The sequence below is a fragment of the Propithecus coquereli genome, unplaced genomic scaffold (genome assembly GCF_000956105.1).
Source record: "Propithecus coquereli isolate 6110/MARCELLA unplaced genomic scaffold, Pcoq_1.0 Scaffold18, whole genome shotgun sequence".
NCBI lineage: Eukaryota > Metazoa > Chordata > Mammalia > Primates > Indriidae > Propithecus > Propithecus coquereli.
In genome coordinates this window covers 11,490,573-11,518,525 of record NW_012142745.1, presented here as the reverse complement: position 1 = coordinate 11,518,525, position 27,953 = coordinate 11,490,573, and the positions used below count along the sequence as shown (strand labels likewise).

The 27,953-nt window shown below is 35.9% G+C and overlaps 1 protein-coding gene across 1 annotated transcript in view; it reads left to right on the top strand.

Annotated features, from left to right (window-relative positions):
* TRIP12 (thyroid hormone receptor interactor 12) overlaps window positions 1–27,953 on the top strand; it is a 196,259-nt gene that overhangs the window by 25,983 nt on the left and 142,323 nt on the right. Inside the window, exon 2 of the mRNA XM_012642477.1 lies at window positions 19,141–19,287. Coding sequence (XP_012497931.1) covers window positions 19,190–19,287 — 98 coding nt within the window. The 5' untranslated portion in view covers window positions 19,141–19,189. The remainder of the gene's footprint in view (window positions 1–19,140; window positions 19,288–27,953) is intronic.

Genomic DNA, 27,953 nt, shown 5'->3' with positions numbered 1-27,953 from the left:
GTACCTTCATGTGGAAAACACAAAGACCTTAAAACTGTAGCCTTGAACTTCCTGGGCTCAAGTGATCCTCTCATCCCACCCTCCCAAGTAGCTGGGACTACAGGTGTGCACCACCACGTGTAGCTAATTTAAAATTTTTTTTTGTAGAGTTGGGGGTCTCTCTATGTCACCCAGACTGGTCTTGAGCTCCTGACCTCCAAAAGTGCTGGGATTACAGGTGTGAATCATGGTGCCCAACCTACAGTACCTTTTAATACAGTACTATATACAGTGTCCTTAATATATTCACAGAGTTGTACTACTGTACACTGTCTGATTTCAGAACATTTTCATCACTTCAGCAAGAAACTGTACTCATTGGATTCTGTTAACTGTTAGGTTAAGTTTTAGAATTGACAGATATGTTGTGATGTGTTGTCTTCTTAGCTAAAATCTTACCAATTAAAAACAAATCTTATCCATGTGTAGTGTGGTACTATAAATAGAAACTGTTACTTGAATTTCTTCTAGGAGGGTTCATTCTCTTTGGCAATTACACCTTTTTCTACTGAAAGTATTACTTCAATGTAAATATCCTGTTAAGAGGAAAATACATTTGTTTGTTGGCTATGACAGTGTCACTTCCAGAAGGGCAGATAGGAAGCCGTTATTGGAAGATGCCAAATTTATTTGCCAACAATGATTCAAACTCAGAGTGGTGACTGCTTCTTAGGGAGCAATTTACCAGTTCTTCTCCCCACACCTTTTTTTTATTTGTATATATTCATGGAGTATAAGTGCAGTTTTGTTACACTGATATATTGCTTTGTGGTGAAGTCAAGGCCTCCAGTATATACATCACTGAAACAACACACATTGTATCCATCTACTAGTTCTTTTTTGATATTCCAAGGTTGTAGAAGTCCAGCTAAGCTGTAAAAATTAAATTTATGATAGGCTCTTAACTTCCATCCACTTTCTTATTTAAAGGTTTATATGGAGTGTTTTGTTTTAAAAGATCTGTGAGCACTTTTTATTATATATTTGGTATGTAGATTGTTTGAAAGATTACAGGTATGAATTATGTATTGCTTGTCTTGTCATTTTTGCTGTTAGGGTGTTTCAGGCTTTTTGACCCATCCCCAGCTATTTCCTGTTTGTTATTCTTGCCCCTAGGACTTTCTGATGTTTCTCTGTTTGGAGACACCCCCCCCCCTCGCTTTTGCCTACCATTCCAGACCATTCCCCCATCTTTCCTGGGAACATACCTTTTTATCCTCAAGAGTTTTTATATTTCCACCCCTGGGAGGTGTATTGCCTCCCCTAGGATTTGGATTGCTCTTCTGTAATATTACTTACGTTGATAGTCTGCTACCTTTTACTCTAGTTACTTGTTTGTTGTTTGGGTTTCCATTGGTCTAAGCCTCCCAGAGTTCTTTTAAACCTTTCATGCATCCTACCAAAGGTTCCAATATCAACACTCCCTATCTGCCTACATCACTTTGAGTTGTCTTTAAAAGAGGACTAGGGCTAGCTGATGTCTTTGCATAGCACAGGGTGGAATCTTGTCATATCTAGTTCATTCTTGCTGGTGCTGGTTTTCCTAATCTCTCCTCCTCCCCCGCCTTTGCTGTTTTTATATTTGGGAAGTGTGGCAGTAGCTTCTGACTCTACTTCTCCCTCCAATTTGTAGCTATTTTTCCCGGGTGAGAAAATGAGCACAGAAATTTGGTGGCTATGGTTTCGTTCAGCCCTCTTTTTCTAAGAGCTTTACTGGTTTCTTAGTATTTTTCTCTTTTATTTCCATAAAGAATGGGAAAAGAAAATACATTTTATTATTTCTTGATAAAGATTTTAATGTATTCAACAGTGCTGTCTGGTACAATTTTTAGAGAAGGATCCTATTTTCTTGATATTGTGTGTGTTATCACTTAATGTTAATTTTTATTTGTAATTATATATAGCATAATAAAAATGGAAAGTTATAAACTGGGTTTGATGGGTATGAATTTATCCTTTTAAAGGTCGATGTATACGAAAATTGGCCTGAGAGTTAGGAGATGAGTTCTAATCTAATTTGAAGCCGTAGATACTTGAGCATATATGAGTTTCCTTTAGTCTTCTGTTAAGTATGAGTAATGCTTGCTTTTGATATAATTCTGGGTTTGTTAGGGATAATGATAGAGACACATGTCAGAAGTCTTTGTACATTGTTGCTACTTTGTGCACTGTGGCTTAATAGTTTTGTTTGTCTTTGTTACTGAGAAAAATACTGAATCTCAATGACTGAGTCAGGTTTATAAGAGCATCCTTGTCAATTTGGAGGCATAAAAAGTAAAGTATGACTTTAAAAAAAGATTCAGACATTAATTGGACACCTGGTTAGAACTCTTAACTTTCAGTGACTATCAGCGTATGTCTAATGACTATCAGTGTGTGTCTAATGAAATCCTTAGGGTGGAATCAGGCAGCTGGGCCTTAGGAACAGTTCAGATACTCTTAACTGTTGTCTCTGTTTGTATGTTTGCTTTATCTATCTCTCTGAAGACTTGATTCTTCATGTGACTGTTTTAAATGTAGCCATGATAATGCCAAACTTTAGATTTTACAGTCTAGGTACCTAAAGAGGTCTTAGGAGAGGACTCTGGTCCATTTTAGGGTATTTGTCCTGAACCCTAGCTAACTTGTGGTAGGTGTTGTGCATATTCAGGAAGCCATCAGGTATTATGTGGCAGCGTGCATGGGAATCCGTGGGAATGCAGTGGGTAGAGAAGGGCGTGAAACAGGGTTGTCTAATATAAGTACCCATTCGTAGTAGCATCTAGTGAAATGTCTAAGTTTGCAAAGTGCCATGGAGCTCTTCAGAGTTGTAATATGCAGAAATATTGAACTTTAAGGGGATTTTGTAAAACTTGACAGTTATCCTTATTTTTTTGTTGTCACATTAGCTACTGAGAAGTGTTATAAAATCCACTCTGGATTCGTGTATTTTTCAATTTTTTAATATTTTGAGGCCGTGTATAAAGTATATAAAGAATTGCTGTCTCTCTGAATTAAACCTTTTATTACTATGAAGGTACTCTTTTTATCTTTAGTAATGCCTTTAAAAAAAAAAAATAAAGACTTTTTTAGAGCAGCGTTAGGTTCACAGCAAAATTGAACTGAAGGTACAGAGATTTCTCATATACCCTCTGCCTCCACACATGCATAGCCTTCCCTGTTATCAACATCCTCCACTGTGGTGGTACATTTTGTTGGAATCGGTGAATCTATACTGACATGTTGTTACCCAGAATTCATATTTTAAATTAGGGTTCATTTTGTTGCACCTTCTATGGAGTTGGACAAATTTATAATGACGTGTATCCACCATTAATAATATCATACAGAGTAATTTGTACTGCCCTAAAAAAATCTTCTCTTTTATTTTGACAAACAAGAAGAGTCTTATTTGTAAAGTTATGTTGTTTTTTTTTGTTGTTGTTGTTTTTTGTTTGAGACAGAGTCTCACTCTGTCACCCTGGGTAGAGTGCAGCGGTGTCATCATAGGCTTACTGCAACTTCAAACTCCTGAGCTCAAGTGATCCTCCTGCCTCAGCCTCCCGAGTAGCTGGGACTACAGGTGTGCAACATGGCACCTGGCCTTGAGTTTATTATTTTTAATAGAGGTATGATTGTAGTGTTTGGCTGCCTGTTACAGAAACTAAAACAGTATGTATCTAACTATATAATTAATTGGTACCTTCATGTGGAAAACACAAAGACCTTAAAATAGTGACTCGGTTTACCAAGTTCTCTTGACTTTAAGATATTGTCATTTTACTGTAATTGACTTTTTAAGCCTTAGTATAATTTTGTAGAGTTAATGGCATTTATACTTAGGTATGTTTGTCACCTTTATTTTTTCTTACATCTCAATACTCTATCCTGGATCACTTTCCTTTTTCTGGTGGAAAAACTATCAGGTTTAATCTCTAAAAACTTCATTGATAAAAGATAATTTGGTTTAGAATTATTTATTGACATTTATTTTTAGCTTCATGAACAAAATATAATTCTCCTGTCTTCTGGCTTCCTTTGCTGTTGAGAAGTCATCTGTTAGTTTAAAAATGACTCACCCTATCCCCTCATGCTTTAAGATTTTCTCTTTGGTATTTTTTAGTTGCATTATGGCATATGTAGGCATAGATGTCTTTTTATCCTGTTTGGAATCAGTTGAGCCCCTTGGATTTGAGTATTGATTATCTTTTACCAGTTCAAGAAAATTCTCGACCACTAAATGTTTAGATATGTCCCTGCCATGTCCTCACTCTTAACTTCTGATATTTTTACTAAACATATGTGTGATCTTCATTACTTTATTCTCTACATATCTTCTGTATTTTTAACCTTTTGTCCTTTCTATGATATATTTTGCATTTCTTTCACTTTGTTAACTTTGTTTCATACTTTGCCATATCTGTTTACTGAGCTTTATTATTTTATTTTTCATATTAGAATTCTGTTTTTTTTATTCCTTCCATGTCACTTTTAATAGTTTTTGTTTCCTTTATCTTTTTCATGTTTATCCTTTATATCTTTATATGTAGTGAGCATTTTATTTTAAGATCTGATAATACTGATATCTGAAATCTGCAGGACTCTATTTCTTTTGTTTGTTTTTGCAGGTTCTTATTCATAGTGCCTTGTTTACTTGTATGTTGTTTATGTTCTGTTCATTTTTCTTAGATTATTCGTAGTTTCCCCGAGGCCTGGACTGAAGGTGCCTTTCTCCAGAGAAGGTTTACTTTGCTTCTGTCAGATATTTAGGTGCACAAAGAGCTTGCTACCCAAAATGTGGTTCTCAGACTGGCAGGGGATCTTGTTAGCAAACACAGCACCTTAGGGTCCATCCCTGTGTTTTAACAAGAACGTGAATTTTAACAAGAATCCCTAGGTGATTCTTAGGCATAGTAAATATTGAGCAGCATTGTATTAAGAGATCAGTAAGATTTGAGAATCCCTGGCTTGAAGTTTCTTGGATTATCCAGCTGATTCAAAATATGGCTACAAATCTTGGCCAGACATGTATAAATTCTCAGGTACAGGTTTTCCTTTTCCCCTTTCTTTTCTTCTTTCCGGTGATGTTTCCTTCTGTGTTCCTTGCTGTTTAGCAACAAGGTAAACTCTCTTAGCAATTGAGGTGGGTGGAGGTCAGGAACATTCTGGTCATTTAATCCTAAAGGTGTGTCCCCTAGTTTTTTCCCCTTTACTTCAGTAGTTGATAAAGACTAAAAAAAAGTTTGAAATGAGATTAATTTCTTGACTATTTTGGGTTTGGAAGGTCAAGCTGGGAGAGCTTCAAATAAAAGTAATCAATTAATCATTAGGCATTAGGGAAATATGTATTAGAACAACAATGGAGATACCACCACATACCCATCACAATGGCTAAAATTTAAGACTGACCACACCAACTGTTGGTGAGGATATGGAGCAAATGAAACATTTATACTTGTTGGTAGAACTGTAAAATAGTATAGCTGCTTTGGAAGAAGATCTGGTGGTTTCTTTAAAAATTAATTATAATCTTTCTTAAGACCTAGTGATTTCACTGTTAATGTTTACTCAAGAGAAATGGGAACATATATCTATGGAAAGACTTGTAGAAGAATGTTTGTAGCAGCTTTAAATTTAATAGTCAAAACTTGAAAATAGCCCATATGTCCACCAACAGAAGAATAGTTAATCAAAATGTGATATATTCATTCAGTGGAATACTATTCAGCAATAAGAAGTTGTAAGTACTGATACACTCAGCCACATGGATGAATCTCAGGATATTATGCTGAGCCAAGGAAATTTGACACGAGTACATACATACTGCATGTTTCCATTTATATAAAATTGTAGAATAGGCAAAACTAATCTATGCTTAAAAAAAATCAGAACGGTGGTTACAGAGTTGGGGGGGAGGTACAGGGATTGATTGAGGAGGAGCAGGAGGAAATTTTCTTGGGTGATAGACTATATCTTGATAAGTATTTGTGTTATGCTGGTGTTAATGTGTTTGTCACGACTCATTGAATTTTATACTTAAGATCCATGAATTTCACTGTATGTAAATTTAACTGAAAATATGAAACAAAATTTTAACGCTATCGATGATACAAAGTTTAATGAGGCCTGCAGCTTACTTTGAAATAATCAAGAAATGGAATAGATGGACGGGCCAGACAGAGGGGTACATGGACAATTAGATATGGATACATATGTGATTAAAGCATATGTAATAAATTTTTAATTATAGAAGCTAATAGAAATTATGGATATTGAGCAATTCTGAACTTTTTTTTGTACTTTGAAAAATTTTATAATAAACTGTTGGTGGGAGGAAGATAGAAGTGAAAGAACAATTAAAATGGAAAGTTCAGGAAGGGAATGGAATTTGTACAACTAGTCTGTTATACAAATTTTATACAGTAAAAACTTGTGCCCATTTGAAGAAGAATGGTACGTGTAGTTTTGTTGATTTGAATATGAATATGGATTTTGATATTTTTGTATTTAATCATGTTATTTAGCTGAGAAAATTTTTAGATTAAAATGCTTGAGAACTGCTGGTCCTAATCTACTGTAGTATGCCAACGACCGTTTGTAGCTCGTCATTATTGCTGCCTGTATCCACTTACATATACATAGGGAAAAGATGTAGTGCTGAGTTCAGGAACACCACATTTGTTAATACAGTTTATCCACCTATGTAGTTTGATTTTGTTTTCAATGTATTCCCTCTTTATGTCTTAGTAAATACAGGGTGAAGTGTTTGTTAGTGAGTACTTAAGATTAAGGATAAACGATGTTTTGTGTTTTGTTAGAAGGAAAGTGGTATGACAGGGATTCAACTTCACTGTAAAGAGTTGAATTAATGCTGCATCCTCCAATGTTTACTGTTTGTTAGGTGGTTGCATCTCATTTCAGAAGACCTGTGCCCAACTTCTGTAACAAGTGAGGAAGGAATACTTGCAATTCAGTCTGAAAACAGAACCATGGGAAGATACATAGTATCACTGTGGCCACTGCTCAAATGGGTGGGGGACAGGATTTATTTTCAAGGCATGATTTTTTTCTTTGGTAATCGTACACTCTGTTGGAATTGGGAAACAAGGATTTAAATTAATGAAATGTAGGTTGACACATTTAGGTCAAGGATGATTCATTCTATATCCAGCAGCTTAATTTTTCTCATTTCTGATAAAAATGAAACCTCTCTGGATTTTTTTTAATAAAGCAAATGGTTTATGAATGACTCTTTGAAAACAAAAGCAACATTCTTCTTCACCCTCCAAAGATAACAACTTATATTTTAGTGCTTATTCTTTGATAAAATACTTTTATTATGAAAGATTTCAAATATATGCAAAAATAGAATTGCGTAATGAACCTCAATGTACGACACCATCAACTCACAGCCACATTTTCCCCCCATACTCTCAGCCCTTACCCCAATTATTTTGAGGCAATATTTGAGTCTGCTTCTCTAAAAGATGAGGACTGTTTAAAGACATAAGCTAATACCATGATTGCATAATAAGAAATAGACAATTCCTTATTATCTGCAAATACCCAGAGTCAATGTTCCAGTTCCCTTGGTGTTCATACTTGAATTTTATTGCTGTGTCTTTTAAAACTTGGTAACTCTCCTTTCTTTTTTTCCCCCCTTGCAATTAGCTTACTATTTTCTAAGGATTTTACTTTTCATTAGTTTTGGTAAATTAATGATATATGGCTGTTAACCTCCATTTGACAAATGAGAAAACTAAGGCTTAGTTAAGAAATTTCTGCAAAGTAACACGCCTTAAAATGGTGGAACTGGGATTTGAACTCTGTGAAGAAATAGGTGTTCTTTACTACTACTTCTTCTCTCTACTTTTGACATTTAGATGTATTTTTCCAGACTTTTGTCCTATGCACTGTAAACAAATACATACCCCCAGCCCCAATCCTTTGAGTCTCAGCTGTTACGTGGTCACTCAACCCAAAGTAGCCTTTTCCATCCCCCTTTATTTTCTGCTTTTTTTTTTTTTTTTCCCTATTTCTCCTTCGTGGTACTTAATACAATGTGAAAATAGTTTATTTTCTATCTTCCTGATTGAGTGTAAGCTCCATCATGGCAAAGGTTACTAGCACCTGTCAAATAGGCCTTCAAATGTTTGCTAAAGAAATTAACAATATTCTGTCCTTGAAGGTCAGTGCTGTGCATACAGATCTGCCTCTTTGTTTTTGAGGAGCTCTAAGTATACTGTAGTATTGAAACTATGTACTTATTAACCATTTCCCGACTGAGAACATTTGGATTATCTCTATTTTTCCATTATGACATATTGCATCCAGCATTTTGATTACATACATCCTTGCATATTTGTACAAGTATTTCTTTAGGTTAGATTCCTAGAAGTGGAATTGGTGGTTTCTAAGGATATGATTGGCAGTTTTTAATTGTGGGATGTGTGAGAATCATGTAAAAATTGCAAAGGAATAGAAGATGATGTGTAATGATACCAAAACAATGGTATAAACCTGTGTCAGTTCTTAAATCTAGCTATGATAGTAAAATAATAAATCGGTTTTTATTCTGTTTTAAAAAACAGTTTGATTTCCCTTTACTCTCATTTTGACTGATAGGGCCCAGGAATCTGTATGACAAAAATTTAGGTTTGGGAACAATAGCTTTAATATTTTTCTTGGCTATTGATTTGTACAAATTCTGGCCCAATATGGTGCCAGTCATTAGCACCTACTTATTTTTGGTAAAAATGCTAACTGTTGAAATGCCGGGGCACTGATCTGTAGAATATGGCATTCTAAATTTTTTTTCTTTTTAACTTTTTTTTGGTGGGGAGGGGACAGGGTCTTGCACTGTTTCCCAGGCTGGAGTGCAGTGGTATCATCATAGTTCACTGCAACCTCAAACTCTTGGGCTTGAGTGATCCTCCTGCCTCAGCCTCCCAAGTACCTGGGACTACAGGCGCATGCCGCCACCTTCGCTAATTTTTCTATATTTTGTGGACACAGTGTCTTGCTTTTGCTCAGTCTGGTCTTGGACTCCTGGCCCCAAGTGGTCTTCCTGCCTCAGCCCCCTAAAGTGCTAGGATTATAGGCATGAGCTACTGTGCGTGGCCTAGTTGTTTTTTTAAGTTTTGAAAAATATTTGCGACATTATGAATTTAGGTATAATTCCTATGCCATACATGATTGCAAACAAAAATTTGACATCATGCATTATTCATTAAGTGTTAAAAACACTACATTCTGTATCTTTTCTGCTCAACTTTTGAGTTAAATTTCATTGCTTTGTTTTCCTTCATCCTAATTATAAACTTAATAATATTTGATCCTGAAAATTCCTAGGTTGTAACACTGTTGATGTCAGGCTACATATTTATTCATTTGAAAAAGATTGTGCCAACCAATGATTATCACGATGTTAAAATCTTTTTTATTGCAATGCAGGAATAGACTTTCTAATATAAGACGTGTTAAAGAGATTAACCTCTGTGATGTCATCATTGTGGTGGAGTTCATAGCAGTGACAAGAACATGTATTGAAGAGAATATTTTGAAAGTATTGCATTATTATGTGTGTCTATATACAGTTTTATATTTGGTAAAACATAAAATTTGTCCATAGGGAGCACCTTGCTGTAATTTATAGAGCATTTTGTTTTCAATAGCAGTTATTCTTACCATAAAGCATCCATCTGTCCCCTCAGGGAGGAGGTGTTTATAAATCATTCTCTTCTCCCTCTCTCAGTAGTCCCTCCCTTTTCATAATCACCATGCTTAATAAGTAGCATTATTAGATCTTTATAAGGTAGAATTTTTAAAGTGCTCCATTTATGCAAAACTGAAATGTTAGGTTAGGATCTTATAAAATTTGGAGCTGAATGCAATTTTAGGGACTTTGTAGTTTAATACCTTTTTCCCTTTTGTCTCATCATTCCTGGATGGGTCTAAAAGTATATCTTCAAGAAGTACTAAAATGGCTAGTGATCAGCTGACCTTCTCCACCCCCCCCCTGACTAATTGTGGTAGCCAGCAGGATTGCAGACCTGTTAAACCCAGGTCTACCTGCCATTTTTGGCATATGGGCTAAAAATTGCTGACTCTAGCCTATAATCTTTGAGACCTGAAGAAGAAGAAAATATTCTGTTAAATAAATTCATTTAGTATTCCGAAGGATTATAGTAATGCAAACTGAATAAGCGAAGACAAAATTTGTATTAGGGAATGAATTGCTATTTATTTTGGAAATAGCTGGGCTGTATCTGTTTATATAAAATTGATCAGCATATATTACTTGATAAAATAGACTTTGGGTCTGCTTTAGACCTCTTTGTCAAGGGTCATCTCCATGTTCACACTTCTCATACCTGTAAATCACAGATTAAACAAGCTAGGCATGTATTTCTTTGCTTTCAATTGTGACCTTATCATGCCTCAGAAATTGATATGCTTTTATTCTCATCCAAAGCCTCTGCTCTTAATTTTTTTTTTCCCTTGTAGGATCCTGTTAGTAAACTATACCTTGTCCCCAGCCTCTTCCTTTGAGTAATTCTTTTCCTTACCTACATAAACATACTCAAGACTCATATACTCATGCACGCACACAGCCTTTGTCACCCTGCCTCCTCTGCCCCCATTCCTTCTTGGCTGTTGACTCTTCTCTTTATAACCCAGCATTTTCAGAGGAGAGTTGGTATTTACCGTCTGCTTATCTTACCCCATGCCTTCTCCTCCCCCACCATTTCTAGAAATGCTCTCACCATTTTCTAAATCTGATGGACACTGTTGAGTTTTGTGTGTCTGTCCTTTCTGTGGCATTTGACCTCTGCTTATCCATCTTACTCCCTCTTGGTGTCTGCAATACCACCACCCTGATTTATTTTCCCCATACATGTGTTGAGTCCTTGATTGGATTTTTTCTTACATGTTTTCCTTAGATTTTAGTGTTTCTCATGGTTTCATCCCGGGCCTGCTCCTCTCTTTACTCTGCTTTTCATAGAGGAAGTGGAATATCATTGATTACCTTACTTTCTCCTACGTCCTGCACACCGATAATTTTTCACATCTGCATGGCCAGTTGCCTACATAATTCTGGATCTTTATTTCCATGTACTTACTGGAAGTCTTTACCGATACAGCCTACATAATAACTCAAATTTGACATGATTAACACTAAACCTTATTTTTCTGTCCCATGTGTATCATTTGATATTGCTACTATAATCTATTTTGTATAATTTTCTGAAGTTAAAAGCATATCTTCTAATCCTATAAAATATATATGGTAAAGATTTTATTCAGCTAATTAATGAGGGAGAGGCTGTTAGGGTAAAGCTGGCTCAAAGAGCATTTGGGGAGCTGGATATTTATAGGCAATTTGATAAAGAATTTTAGGATAAGATTACTGATAATCCTATAGGCAGCAAACTGCAGTCTTTGGGTTTGTCTTTTCTACTGTACAGAAATTATTTGTACTTTTATCAGACATAAATCTACAAGTTAACAGGTAATTTCAGTTTCTGAACATCTAATTAATAGTAAATAGCAAAGGTAAAAAATGATACTTTCTTAGAAAATTAAATAAGCCTTAGATGAGCCTATAAACAATGTTTCATCTGACAGTGAAAGGATATGCGGTCTTCTTTCTTTACATGTTTTAAATAAATTATCTTAACCCTTGTCATCAGAGCAAGATAACATTGAGAGACATTTCAGATGAGTTTCTATTTGTATGTATGCTGAAATCTGAGAACCACAGTGCTAGATTTTTCTTTTTCATTGTGTAGATTTTGTCATCTAAATGTTTCTTTGACCCTCCGATCTTTTCACCTTTTATTGTTAATATCAGACCCTCATCTATACTTAGGTCTAGTTGGTAGCTTTCTTTTTGGGCTGCCTCCATATCTGTAGGTCTTAAATGCAAAATTTTTAGATTTTGCCCATTTGCTAATACAGTTCAGACTTACTTTCAGGCTCAAGGAACCATTCAGCATCCCTCCATTGTGGTTTATTCTCTTATTCTTCCATGCGTTTCCTCACTGCGTTGGACTTTTTTTTTTTTTTTTTTTTTGGTGACAGAGTCTCACTCTCTTGCCTGGGATAGAGTGCCGTGGCGTCAGCCTAGCTCGCAGCAACCTCGAACTCCTGGGCTCAAGCGATCCTCCTGCCTCAGCCTCCCAGGTAGCTGGGACTACAGGCACACGCCACCATGCCTGGCTAATTTTTTCTATTTTTAGTTGTTTGGCCAATTTCTTTCTATTTTCAGTAGAGACAGGGTCTCGCTCTTGCTCAGGCTGGTCCCGAGCTCCTGAGCTGAAACGATCCGCCCGCCTCGGCCTCCCAGAGTGCTAGGATTACAGGCGTGAGCCACCGCGCCCGGCCTGCCTTGGACTTTTAAGACTAATTTGTGGCAGCAGCAGAAGTGACTGGCCATTCTCAACCTGTGAGGGCACAATTAGTCATCTTTTCTTTTTTTTCTTAAGGAGATAGGAGTCTCGCTCTGTAGCCTAGGGTGGATTGGAGGCCAAGGTTGCAGTGGCATGATTTTAGCTCACTGCAGCCTTAAATTTTTGGCCTCAAGTGATCCTTCTGCCTCAGCCTCTCAGGTGGCTGGGATTATAGGCCTTTTGCCACCACCAGATTTAGTCATTTTTTGTTCTTTGTTTACGATATTTCCTTTGATATTCTTATGTCATTGAGCATATTTCACGATAATTGTTCACTTAAGGATTGGCTAGATAAACTGATTTCCTGAAAGAAATGTCAAAGGATCAGAATCTTCTCGATATCCTTCATAATCCTCCAGCCTTGGAATGTCATGGCTCTCTAATGTTTTCACGTCTTTAAAAAAAGGTAAATACATAATTATTTTTCATTATTGTTCAGCCATATAGCATAGTAATAAAGAGCATGGGTTTTGGATCAAACCTCTGTTTGGGTGCTGGCCCTGTCACCTGTTAGCTTTATGGCCTCAGGGTTACTTTAACTTACTGTGTACCGTAGTTTCTTTGCAAGGTTATTTCCACTACCAATTCTATAAGGTTGGCATGAAAGTTAAATGAAAAGGCACATTGCCTGGCACATGGTAAGCACAGAATAAACATGACATATTATCATTCTTATTTTACTATTAAATTTTTTCCCATTAAATATTTTGTAGTGTTATAAAAATATGACTTGAGAATACTATTTTTATGTGTTAGACAATACTCAGTCATCATATTCAAATGGTTTTGAGGCCCCCAAATTGAATTAAATGCCTGACAGAGACCCTAACTTAACCCTTTTGCCTGCACTCAATGACTCTTACTCTTCTAATTTCTGTATGGAACTTTTCTGATTAACTCGGGGGTTGGGGGGTGGGTGGAAGGGCAATAAATTTCTCCGTTTCCCTTAGCGCAAACATGAATTAATAAATCACACTTTGCTATTCTATAACAGATGCGTTTTGAGTTTGACATACAGCTACTTAGAGTTTGGCATTTGACTTGTGAATGTACATACAAAATTGCTGATACTGTATTACCTTCTTCCTAAATTAAAATGAAATAATAAACTGTCTTCACAGTTTTGTAGAAACTTTTTGTTCAATTCCTTTCTCATTCATGATGGTGGACCTGGTGACTCCTCCACTCCCACCACCCCACTGCTCCCCTTTTCTTTCAGATTCTTTCAGATTCAGTCATTTATTTGTAGTTAATAGGCACTCATTAAATGGCAGCTATCGTATTCAGGTAAGATTCTGAGAGCCTTATATACATTGTTTCTAATTCTTAAACCCTAAAGTTAATAATAATATCTTCAGTTTAATGGAGAAAGAAGCTTAAGACAAATGAAGGTACTTGTCTGTCTTGTTGTTATGGAGCAGAGCTAAGATTTGCGCCTAGGTGGGGGGTATAGAGCAGTAAACTCTGTGTGTGCTGGGATTGTCTCAGTTGCTATTGTTTCTCAGCACCTCTCAATCCCTTGTTTTTAGGGGAAGCTTAAAGGGTATTCATTCCCGATTTAAAGATAGGCTTATTTGAATTCCTTGCCATTCTTAGATAAGCTAGCATGACTTCTATTATAAGCAAGGGTGATTTCTATTCCATTTTCTTGTAGAGTTGTTTATTATATATTGTCCCTGGTGTGTTTAATTTACCACACTTTCTCCTAGCACCTAGTCATTTCCTTCTTGATCTGGTGTGTGTAGTTGTTCAGATTTGCAGCTCCAGATGTCTTTTTTTGTTTTCAGTCTACAGGCCCTGATGCTATAACTTGTTGCATGTAGGCCACTAATTTTGTAACACTTCAGTTTCTTTATTTGTCAAGTAAGACGAAGGGGTAATTATTTATATGGCTCATTGGCACATTTAAATTTTGCTATATTAGAGTAAACAAGTAAAGTGCTGTGCAGATTGTGTGTTTATTACTGTTATTTAACTCCAAGTTCATAATCTGGAACCTAACCAAGTCTCTTTGGAGACTACATCTAAATAGGGTGCATAAGAAGTTGGGGGTACATATTGGACAAATAAGATTCAATTTAAATGCCAATTCTAAAAGCTGAGAATTTTCTGCAGACATTGCATGAGATGTTAAGTACTGTCATGCTATACTCAAAGACAAGAATATGTTCTGAGAAATGAGTCCTTCAGCAGTTTTGTTGTTGTGGAAGTACCCTAGAGTATACTTAGACAAACCTCAGTGGTATAGCCTACTACATACCTAGGCTGTATGGTAGAGCCTCTTGCTCCTGGACTACAACTCTGTACAGTGTGTTGCTATACTGAATACTGTAGGCAGTTGTAACAACACAATGGTAATTATTTGCGTATCTAAACACATCCACACATAGAAAAGGCACAGTAAAAATGCGATGTTACAATCTTACGGAATCATCGTGTATGTGGTCTATTAACCAAAGTACAGTTATGCAGTAAGTGACTATTAACTTTTAAATATTGTCTTTATTGTAAAAATAATGCAGATTTCCTTCAGTTTTTAGAATTGCCTATCAAAATAGGTGATAGTGATTTACATGAGTAAACATATAGGTTGGCTTTGGGGCTGCTCATGACTCTGGGTTACTAAATAGGAGATTTGTTCTCCACTCTACCAAATGTCATTCATGTGATGGAAATTCTGCATAAATTCTAATGTTTGTACTATCTATTTCCTTTCCATACTTTTGTCCATTTGACTAGTAAGTACTACCACATCCTGAAGTTTTATATATATATTTTTTTTAACAGACAGTGTCTTGCTATGTTGCCCAGGCTGGCCTTGAGCTCCTGGGCTCAAGTGATCCTCCTGCCTAGCTGGGACTAAGGTGTGCACCGTTGTGCCCAACACTCAAGGTTTTTTTGCAGTTGATTTTCTTGGTGTTCTAAAAGTTTTGCACCAAATGAAGGATTGAAGTTTTATATGTTTTGAGGTTTTTTTTTTTTTTTTCTGGCCTTAATCTTTTTTTGTGATTTTTGGGTTAAGAAATTAGAAGAAATTTGATTTCCATGATGTTTTCAGTTGTTGTTTTCTTTGAAAGAATATTCTTGATACAATGTTAAAATGAATCTTAAAATGTAGATTAATATACAAGTCTATGTATTTCTCCACTCCTGCTGAGTGACTGTTCCACTCTCTCTGGAACGCATTTTCCCATTGTGTAAAACTTTCTTTACTTTCATTCTTTATTTTATGTGATAAACTGTTTGTATTAAGAAAATATATATACAAGTCTGTTTTTCCTGTGTGGAATTTGCCTGTAGAGCTAAATACTTTTTCAGATAAAATTCAAACAGTGAGTAAGTTTGTTGCACACTTAGAGCTGTGAGCAAAGTTGTCATGAGTTTGTTTTCAACCTTGAAGATAATCTTTTAGCATTTTTATGTTTTTCCTCTTAAAGTCATACATGCCATCTATTTTATTTCAGTGCTTTAGGACTTAAAGATTTTATGTGAACAAGGCTGGTGATTATTTTCACAAAAATGAAGGTTAGAAAAGTATATTTGAGGATCTAATAGTCTGGGATATTTATAGATTGGGCTTATAACTTCTATTAATAGTTTGTTTCATCATTATGAGATAGCTTATTAATAAGTTGGAATCTTTGAGTTCATTCATTTCAGGTTATCAAAACATGACTTCTAGCAGTATAATTGTTAATAGAATTCTCATTTGTGTGTGTGTTTTAAAAATAAATAACGTGGTAGGCATAAGTAATTGGTCACTACAGAATATTCTGTAAGGAAAACATTCTGAAGGAAATCATTGCAGGACGAAAACTTCTGGCCTCTGGGTTCTTATCTGAAGCCAATGAGACATTATTAGATTTTGGTTGTAGTTGAGGTGGTAATATTCATGGAGAGAGTATGGATCTTAGTACCAGCATTCAGAGGACTGGTCCTCAACAGATTCCTTGAACTTTCTTCATTTGGATTTGTCTGCCATGTGAGGGGTTGCACTTGATCGTCTCTCACGGCCTTTCTAGCTCTCTGGTTTTGTTGCTACCCCACTGAGTGGGAGATCCTATATCCATCATATGTTAATCTTTTATTTACTTTCAGGGAATTAAAATTCCAAAGTTTAACAGAATCTGTCCTATTTTAAAGATTAATTTACACTTTAAAAGCAGGTAGTACTTTGATAAACATCTGTGTTTCCACTTGTCATTCTTTCCCTTAAATCTCAAGAATTATCCCAAAATAGGCTATTGGCTGATTATGGTGTTGGTTGATGAGCTCTAAAGATTTTGGAAGCATTGTTCTTATCTTGGTGACTATAGGTCAAAATAACTAGTATGATTTACATTTATTTGAATGACTTAATACCACATGACATACAGTAGGCATTAATAGGAGAGAGAGGGCAGGTGAGAACTACCAACTTTGTTTAGTGATAGTATTCTTTGCTTTTTAAAGTGAGAGCAGCAGTATCATGCTATTCTCTTTTGTCTATCCATGCTGTTTTGGTCTAGGTGAAATGGCATTGAGATAATGTGTGAAGTAGAGAAACTTCTAAGATGACTTCTGAAAAAGACTGGCCTTTGATTTAATGCTTTAATGTGGTGCGATTCTGTATTGCAGTACTACCAAGAGAACTCTTTTAAAATATGTCACCCATTTCTTATTTTGACTAAGCTTCCCAGGTGGTTGTGATGCTCCCCCTTAATTAAAAACACCAGTGTGAATATATGTTTTCTTTACAGCAGAAATTCACCTTTGAAACTATTGTGCTATAAATTAAGACTCACATTGATTGGTTTTCATGGTGAAGTTTCCCAATATGTTACATTTTACTTTACCACAAGTATTCTTTTGAATAAATGCTTATAGTAATAACAATAATAATTAATATGTACTGAGCCCTTGCTATGTATGATCGGCACTGTGTTAAGTGGTTTTTGTGGATTTTCTCATTTAATCCTCACAACTAGTCTGTGAGGTAAGTTCTTTGTCTTCATTTGATAGACTGAAGCACAGAGAAGAGTGTGTGTGTATACACATGTGCATTTGTACATGCACACACACACAGTTTTATAACTTGGTGTTGGAGTCAGGATTTAAACTCTGACAGAGGCAGTTTGACTCTGGAGCTTTGCACTTGTATTGTGCTTGAGCAGCTTGCCCTATTGCTTATATAAATGGTTTAAATAATCTCAATAACAAGAAAAATTACTTCTTTCATTCTAAACTCCAGCCCTCCAGTCTTTCTCAAAGGCATTTGGTATTAACAAAGTCTGTTTTGTGAATTGTCCCATCAGTCTTTAACATGTAGATGATAAAATATATATACAAGTCAAATACGTACACACAAATGGAAGTTTCGTATTTTTCCCCCCAACATATCTTGGGTAGATCTTTCCAATACCAGTGTTTGCAAATTTAATCTCTACCTTTCCCTCTCCCTTCCTCCTTTCTAAAGTTTATAGTACTTACATTAGTAATTTGAACTTTCTGATTAAAGTTTATGTAGTATATTTGATTTGGGCATATGCAGCAGAAACAGTCTTTTTCTACTGAATTAGGTCAACATGTAACTCAAAAGAAAACCTACTTTCCTGTTACAATGCAAGGAATCTAATATTAAAGTCCAGTACAGTAATAGATTTAGTTATGATTAATTTACATTCTCTTTGGCACCAGGTTCTGTAATGCCGTATGATCATACGTTCTCTTTCTTCCTCAGTAAATAGTAAGTAAGAAATTGAGTTTGATTGGAGGCATACGAAAAATAGTGAAAGATTTGGTTTGGACACATTGTAATTCTTTCTATGGGTTTAATTTTGGCTTCTTTTGTCAGTAAAACTGATTTTCTGAGTATCAGCACATTGTATAATAATTAAATTTCTTACAGAAAGAAAGTTCAGATTGATTAAGAAGGGTGTTTTGAGCTAAATTGTTAACACTTAAAAAATACTTTCACAATTTCTTGTTGCTGATAACTTTGTGAGGTAGGTAATAATATTGATTTTACAGAAGAGATAAATGAAATCTAGAGATTAAGTTGTCTAAGGTCATGGCTAACAGAGCTACTGTTGAAATCCAGGGTATCTGGGACCATTGCTTGGTTTACTGTGTTTGAGCTGCTTTCTCATCATCTCTTTAGGATAACACAGTTTTACAGTTTTCTTTGTATTTATTATTTCATTTGTTATTCACGACAATACTGTGAAGGCGGCATGACACATGTTTTTAATTCTGTGGGTTTAGAGACTGTGAGTTATATAAAGGCAAACTCCTTTATAGCTGTTCTATCACAAGGCTTCAACTAAGGTGTTTTGATTTTAGATGCAATGCCCATTTATGCACAGTACTAGAAATGTGGAAAGACATATTTCTACCTGTGCTCTGTTTTCTTTGAATTGAGAATTTCCTGGCTATTTCATGAAAAATGTAAGTTAATTTTATATGCTGAGTTCTGGACCACATGCCTTGGATTTGTTACATTCCTGACATTTTGTAAGACATTAATCAATCATACTTCACAGTTTAATAAGACAGTGCAACATTGGTGAAAGCTGTAAAATCAAATACTTTGTATAAAATTTCTTCATTGCCTTCAGTGCCCCTCATTTCTTTTTTGTATTGTATCGTGTACATCTGTTATATATTCTTTTTTCTTTTGTTTTTCTTTTAGTGAATGGTAGTGTCTAGAAAGGGTATGTCCCTTCAAGAGAGAGGTGCCAATGTCCAACCGGCCTAATAACAATCCAGGGGGGTCACTGCGACGTTCACAGAGGAACACTGCCGGGGCCCAACCACAAGACGACTCGATAGGAGGAAGGTATGTATTACATGGTAATTCGAAAAGGAATTGGGAATAAAAAAAATATTTTCAAACCTCATCGTGATGACCAAAACTTGAATGGCTCATTGCAACTGAGTAATTTTTCCTAAATTTTGAGCCAAAGTAACACAAAGAAAACTGAAATCCAAAGCAAATTCTAAATCTTTCCTTAAATACAGTAGGCCCAAAAAAACAGTTCTCAATCATTGACATTTTCAAACACCTAATTTAGGGTCCTTAGTGTATGGTACGTCATGTTTTGTTTGCCCTTTCTCTTCACTTCCTTACATATATGCAAAAACACATCTTTTCCACCATTTGTAGTCCCTTTCCTTTATGTATGTCTTGACTTGATACTTCATTGAAAGGAAGCTTCATTTGTCTTAAGAACTTGAATCTCGATACTCGGCTTTTGCATTTTTTTCTCATCATACTTTTTGACAGGATGATGACAGGATACTGAGGCAGTCTGACTTTGTTAGCAAATCAGTTGTCTTAACAATTTCTAGTGGTCTGGTGTTTGTCTTTTTAGTTGGAATAGTTACAGATGAGGTAGTGTGAAGAATCAGTTGAATTCACTTGAATGTAAAATTCCAGGTCTGATTTAGCCAAGGATTGTTACTCCATGTATAAAATTCTCAGAATTCTTCTTGCAAGTCCTAGTTCTCTAAACTCAGGACAAATATTAATCATGTTTGGCTTGCAGTAAGTAATGGCTAAATTCTAATAGGATTACTTGATACAACAGTTTGAGGCATAAGCACGTATGTAATGTCTAGAAAACTATAAAAAAAATTTTAAGTGTCAAATGTAAAGAATAAATTGAAACATTATGTTGATGTCTGACTATTTAAGTCGTTAAGCATGTGGACTTTGGATTAGGACAGTTTCGTGTGTGACTTCTGTCTCTGCCATTAAGTAGCCGTATTTTCTTTGTTAAGAGTTTCAGGAAACCTCACTTTCTTAGTCCCCAGAGTGGGGATGTCTGTTTCATGGTGTTACTGGATAACTTCATTATTATACTATGTTAAGCTATTAGCACTGTGCTTAGTGCAGAGTTCTGTGCTGATATTTTTTGCTGTTTTACATTTAGGTTATTCTTTGTAGCAGCCACATTTAACTTTATGCTGCTGATTAAGAAAATCACTCCTCCTATAATAGCAGTTTTTAATATTCATTTTAGAGAATTTTGAACAAACAAAACTAAAAAGAAAAACATAGTTCCGCAATCCAGTTATAGTGGTTACTATTGACATTGGCATATGTATGTTCTCTCACTTTAAAACTGAATGTATGTGTGTGTATATATGTGTGTGTACATGTATGTGCATATAAGTAACTTGTACCTTTTGAACAACTGCAGTTTTATACATGTTAATGTGCAGGTTGTATTTGGACTCTGGCATATGAAATGAGAAGCATTTTGGACTATCATAGTGCATTGTTTCTCACATCCACATTGGCAGTTCCGTACTGTTATCTTTTCCATACGTTCATGTTATATACATTTTTAAAAATTTTTATTGTATCATGTATTTAAAAATTGACTAAAAAATGGAAGTGGTTAATACTAGTGACTAAGATGTGTTGGTTTAAGTAATAAAGTTGCAATAAAGATGGACTTCAATTAGATTTGTAGAATTGCAAATCTTGTGATTTTAAGATTTATGTTCATGTAATGTAAACTAATAAATAATATGCTCAGTTATGAAGGAAAAGAATAAAAACTTTCAAATATATTTGGAATGAGAGAAAACATACCAAAGAATGTAGAGGGAAAGCGTACATAGGATTTTGTAGCTTTAACTCCCCCATACTTTAGTAATGTAACCCCATTTCAGCTTTCGTATTTTTTCAACTTTGATGTCTTCAGAAAACATTTCACCACTAAAGTAATATATGGAAGAGGACCTATTCACTTTTTTAAAGCCTAGCATGTCATTTCCCATTAACATTAAAAATTATTCGAAAACATGACTTTTACGGTTTTTGTGTTCAATTGTGTGGCTGTACCATGATTTAGTAGTAAATTTGAATATATAGATTTTTTTCCCATTTATTTTTATGTGAATAAGTATAATTATGATCAAGACATAGAAATTTAGAAGTTTAGCCAAAAAAACCGTCTTAGTTTAAGAATAATTTTAGAAGATACTGACTTGTTTGAATATCATTTTGCCTTCTTAGCTTGATTCTGTTGCTCATGATAGAATCCTAGACTGGAGGGAACTTTGAAGGCCTACTCAGCAAACCCCAGACTGACTTTTGAAACCCCTGTGGAGTGTGCTATCCTAGCAATTATCTAATTTCTCAAAAACTCCTTGGGATTTTTGGAAATGAGAGGATTGGGATAAATTGGGAGAGAACAATTGTAACTATATTTCCAGACTCTTCATGTGACTTTTGTTCATCTTTCCTAGATAAAGTGCTGTTATTATGGCTTTTCTTTCCTGAGAACGATGGGCTTGGGCTTGTAAAAGTATTTATAGTGACACTGTGATTCAAATCATGACAATAACAGCAGCTACTACAACAGTATTAACAGAGTGTTTTAAGTTTAAAAACTTATTATACATAGTCCTTTAATTGAGACACCTAGAAACTCTGCATTAAGTATGTAATCTCTATTTTACAAATGCGGAAGTTTGCTCAGCTTTATACAGCTAGTATGTTGTCAGGACTTGATTCCAGACTGCTTTTTTTTTTTCCTTTTTAATCTTTATTATACCCCTTTTGTCCAAGTTTCCAGACTTCTTGACTCTAAAGTCAGGGATTCTTTTCATTATGCCAAACTGTTTTCTCTGCCCATACCACTTGATCCATATAATGAAGAAGTTAGAAGAGAGTGTAAAGTGCTTATAATAGAAGGGTATTAACACATTTAGTAGAATTTAAATAGCAGGTTTTCCTCCTAGAATTTTTGGATTAATTCATTTTTGCTCCACTTTGTTTTTTTCCAAAACTACATTAAGCTGTCTTCTTTGTGGAGCTTCCTTACAGTGACCACTCCTGGCTTCCCTCAAATCAAGTTTGCTTACCTTTTTTAAAAGAATAGTTTGCGTTCGTCCTTAAGATAAAGTAGAATCTTTGGGATATATTTCTCTCCTGATTATTTCCTCTGGTCTTTTTCACTTATCCTTCATCACTATCTATAATTGAACTAGACATCTTACTCCTCTTCTGTTATTTTTTTCTTCCCCTTTCCTATAATTTTTTTTGGACTATAGCTGATCTGTTCCTCTTTTTTCTGTTCTCTTTTTCTTCTTTAGGAAATCACTCCCTTCCACTGCTTCTCTGTGTTGGCTTGCTCTCAGGGATACTTCCTAGCCTTTTCCACTTCTAGCACAGGTATTTGTAGGCTACCACCTCCTCTTGGTGATGCAGTAACTTTTTGTTATACCATGTGCTTTTTCCTGTTTTTATCAAATGACAGTGTTGGGATTGAATTTAATTTTATACCACCTTTTCTTAAGATTGCTATAGTGATAGTTTCTTCAATATTATTTTTATTATAAAAGCAGTGCATATTGAGAATAGAAAATTGGGAAGCTTCAGGAAAAATTAAAAGGAAATAAGGTAATTTTAATCCTATCACTCAGAAATACCATGGTTAATATTTCTATTGTATGTTCTTATAGTCTTTTCTGTATGTATACTTTGAACATAAAGTAATAGGGATGATATAGTATAGTAACTAGCTGTTATCCCTCAATGTATTTTCTGGAATTCTGTAACATTCTTCTATGAGGCAATATTAAATATGTCCATGATTTTCTTTGATATGAAAGCCCATGATTTAAATTTGGGTGTCTGGTTCCTCCCCCCTCCCAATTTTTGGCTATAAAAAAATTGCTATGCCTTTTTTATTTGAATGTGATTATGGTTTTACTAAGTCAAAGTCCTGAAAATAGGTTTATAGGATCTGAGGGTATGAATATTTTGAAGACTTTTAACAGATTGCCAAATTGTCTTTCAGAAAGATTGGACCAATTTATATTTCTACTAATACTTCTGAGAGTGTTCATTTCTTTAAATCCTAGTTAATAGAACATACCCTTTTTTTTTTTTTTTTTTTCTTTAAGCGACAGGTTCTTGCTCTGTTGCCCAGGCTGGAGTGCAGTGGCTTGATCGTAGCTTATTGCAGGCTCAAGGGATCCTCCTGCCTCAGCCCCCTGAGTAGCTGAGAATAATAGCTTGTGCCACTATACCCAGCTAATTTTTCTACTTGTTTTAGAGACCGGGTCTCACTGTGTTGTTCAGACTGGTCTCAAACTCCTAGCCTCAAGCTTATCCTCCCACCTTGGGTTCCCAGAATTTTGGGATTATAGGCATGAGAACTGCTTCTGGTCAAACATACCATTTTTTTTTTTTTTTTTTTTTTGAGACAGAGTCTCACTGTGTTGCCCAGGCTAGAGTGCCGTGGCGTCATCCTCGCTCACAGGAACCTCAGACTCCTGGGCTCAAGCCATCCTCCTGCCTCAGCCTCCCGAGTAGCTGGGACTACAGGCATGCGCCAGCATGCCCGGCTAATTTTTTCTATATGTTTTTAGTTGTCCAATTAATTTCTTTCTAATTTTAGTAGAGATGGGGTCTCGCTCTTGCTCAGGCTGGTTTCGAACTCCTGAGCTCAAACAATCCGCCAGCCTCGGCCTCCCAGAGACCTAGGATTACAGGCGCGAGCCACCGCGCCAGGCCGAAACATACCATTTTTAAAAGAAAACTTTGTGGGAGAGTATGGTGGGGGATGGGCCCAGGATTCCTTTTGTTAAAGTTAGCATTTCTTTGATTATTATAGATTGAAAATTTTGGCACATGTTGGCCATTTTTATTTATTTTGTGAGTTGTTAGTGTTTTTTTGAGATGGAGTCTCAGTCTCACCTAGGCTGGAGTGCAGTCATCATGGCTCACTGCAGCCTCCAATTCCTTGGCTGAAGTGATCCTCCCACCTTCCAGTAGCTTCCGAGTAGCTGGGACTACAGGCACATGCCACCATGCCCGGCTAAGATGCTTATTCCTTTATTATTGCTTTTTATGTAAAAGGTATCAGCCCACTAACATAAAAACATATTTTTCCTAGTTTTATTACTTGTTATGTTTTTTTTAATTTATAAAGTTTTAAAAATTGGATAATCAAACATATCAAGTCTCTTTCTTTTATTCATTTGCCTTCTCCATCCCAAGCATAAATTTTTGTTCTCACTTCTATTATGGTTCTACATTTACATTTGACTGTAATATATCTGAAATTTTTAAATGGTGAGAGGAAATGCTTGAATCCAGTTCACCCTACTTCCCACCTCCATTAAAAGTTTTTTTTATCATCAGCTTCTTGCATGTTGCTTTCTTTTTACCTCCAGTTTACATCATCACCATCAGGCAAAAGAGTGCTTTTTGTCATTGCTGTATTCATGTTATCTCCATTTTGCCTTTGTCTTCTAGTTTATAAACGGAAAAACTGTCGTTTTGTTGGTTTCTCTAGTAATAAGATTAAAAATTGAAAAAGGTTTGAATGAGATCTGCCTGAGAATACTTTTTGATGTAAATGTGCTAGTACCTTTGCATATGTTATTTATCTTCCTTTGTACCACTATACAGGAAAACTGATCTATTAATTTGTTCAGCTAATGTTTATCAGTTTATTATGTAAAAAGTACAGTCCTAGTCCCTAAGGTTGGCTTGGAGAAGTATAAGGCAGTCTTAAAGAAGCTTTTAAGTAGCTGGCAAGATAGGAATTGCACATTAGAAGATAAGTGACACACATTGGTAGGAAATGTAAAATTCAACATTGTAAGTTTTATAAGTTTATTGGGGTAGTTTGAAATGTTTATAGAGGGTACAGAATTTAACCAACTCTTAAAAGATAGGAATTTTTTTTTTTTGGAGACAGAGTCTCACTCTTTTGCCCGGGTTAGAGTGAGTGCCATGGCGTCAGCCTAGCTCACAGCAACCTCAAACTCCTGGGCTCAAGTGATCCTCCTGCCTCAGCCTCCCAAGTAGCTGGGACTACAGGCATGCGCCACCATGCCCGGCTAGTTTTTTCTATATATTTTTAGTTGTCCAATTAATTTCTTTCTATTTTTAGTAGAGACGGGGTCTCGCTCTTGCTCAGGCTGATTTCGAACTCCTGAGCTCAAACAATCCGCCCGCCTCGGCCTCCCAGAGAGCTAGGATTACAGGCGTGAGCCACCGCGCCCGGCCAAGTATTTTATTTTTGTTCATACCATTCTCCTTTAAAAATGCTTGCCTTCTGTATTTCAGATCTTATTGGAATATTAGTTTCAAAAATTTTTACTTTGATGTAGGCTGTACTCTTTTTCCAGCCTCAGAAATCCTATAGAAATTTGATAGCATTCGAACCACTCTTAGCACATTTATTGTAACATTTTGGAGTTCTCCAGAAACTACAGACAGAATCCATATCTGTCTGGCTGCTTCTGCTTTTTTCATCTGTCCTTATTATGTCCCTGCTTCTCCCAACCTTGTCAATCCAGGCAGATTTCACCATCTCCTTATACATTGTACTCATTTCTTTCCTTGTGCCTTTTCTTAGGCTTAACTTTAGGCCCCTCATCTTCTTAAGCTATGTCAAGTCAAGTCATCTTTCCTCTTGAATTTTTAAAAACATTATATCATTTTCAAGGGGGGCGGGTGGGGAGAGAAATAATGTCCTTGATGGTTTTTGTTCTTCCTGTGCCTCTCTTCCTGTAACAGTAGTCCTCTTTTGTAGAATGGTCTTTCATGGATTTGAATGGTAGTTACTCTCTTGTAACATGTCTTTATTCTGATCCTGGTTAGCCATTTCCTAGCCTTTGGCCAAAGCAGGGAGAATCTGCAGTACTTCATCTTTTTGAACACAGTGATGGGACTGGTGTGGTCCCATGATCCAAGGTGAGAAAAAGTGAAAACTTTAGTTTTTTCCTTTCTGGTGGCTAAGGTGGGAAAATGTGAATCTGAAGTTGTCAACTGCCATGTCTCTTGCCTTGTGGAAGAAGGTGGACAGGCAGAGAAGAGCAAAGAGTATGTGTGTATTAAAGTTCTAACAAGTTTCAATTCCTTAGTAATTCTTCAAAGCTTGTTGACTTTTTGCCTTCTCTAGGCTTGGTTATTCCACTGTTACTTTGACTTTGGAGATGTGTGTGATATTTTAATAAAGCCTCTTGACAGTTTAGAACTCTGCCTTGATGTACTTGTATTACAAGTACATATTAATTTAAGATTGTATTCATTCATTTGTAGAACACCATGCTAATAAGCACCATGCTCTCTAGTAGTTATAGAATTGAGAGTTAGGCTAGCCTTTGTCACAAGCAGTCCAACCCAGTAGGGGAAATGGGCATGCAAGCTGTTACTAGAGCCAGGTGAGCAACATTTCTAGAGATGACCTCATTGATCTGGGCTCTGCAGGCTGAAGCAGCAGTTACAAAGCAGTTGGTATATGTCAGCTATATTTATCTTTACTTGACATGCGGACTCATTAGTTCCTTTCAGAGTTTGGATTTTATTTCTTATTTTTCTGTTACTTGTTTCTCTGCTCCTTAAGTGATAGATATTCAACAATTCTAGTATGGCTTAGATAACAGGAGACTTGTTTCCCTGGCATTTCTAGGAATATAAATGTGACATTCTTTTTTTTTTTTTTTTCTGAAATGATGACGAATACATGATTGACGGGAGTCAAAGAAATGTTGAAGGGTATGGTTTAAATGGACTATCTTACAAGGTAGGCTAGATTATGATACAGTAAAAAAAAAAAAAAGCTCCTGAATATTAGTAGTTTGCAATCTAGCCACTAAAAAAGTTGTCTTGGGTCAGCTGCAAGCTCTGCTTCATGTCCACACGTGCAGGTATTCAGATATGCTGTTGTGTTGTCAAGCAAGAAAATACGGTAAATTACACTCTGGCTCTCCAAAACTTCCCCCAGAAGTGATTGATTTCTATTCCCATTCCCTTAAGCAAAGCAAGTCACATGGCTACACATACTTCCAAGTGGTTGGAGAAATACCATCCTACCATGCGTTTGGAAAGAGGAGAAATAGAATACTTGTGATATAGCTATCAAGACTGTTTAAACATTATTTTGCATTTTTATTTGCATCTCTATAATACTTTGTTTTCCTAAAGTCTACTTAGTGAAACATAGCCACCGGTATGGTGTGTTCTCTTCATTCTCCTAATTAACCAGTAAGGATGCCTTCCTTTTATATTCTTTTTTCTTCTGTCTCTCTTTATCCTGTCCTTTGTTCTGTCATATGGAAGTTCAAGCTTCATCTTGTTTGGGAGGAGGAGAATGTTATCGGGAGACATGGTGTGATGTGAAAATGACTTCAGTGTGCTGAATTCGAACCATTTTAGAAAAGAATTCATACTAGAATTAGCCGGGTAACTCATACTTGCTTTTTTCAGTAACAGTAAATCTTACTGCTATGCTAGGGAGCCTGGAGTTTTAGCTGCAGAACCATGTGTACAGACGCTCTTCCATTTTTAATGCTGCTTTGGTAAAGTGGAGAAGACTAGCCTGTCCCATCAGGGTTTGGGGCTGGGAGACAAGATTTACAGTGTTGTGTTAAACACTGGCATGGTTGCCTTGGTCTAAGGAGGAACAGAGGCTACTTTTCTCTAGTTGGAAGTTATAAACATTTGATTTTTTTTTTTTTTTTTTTTTT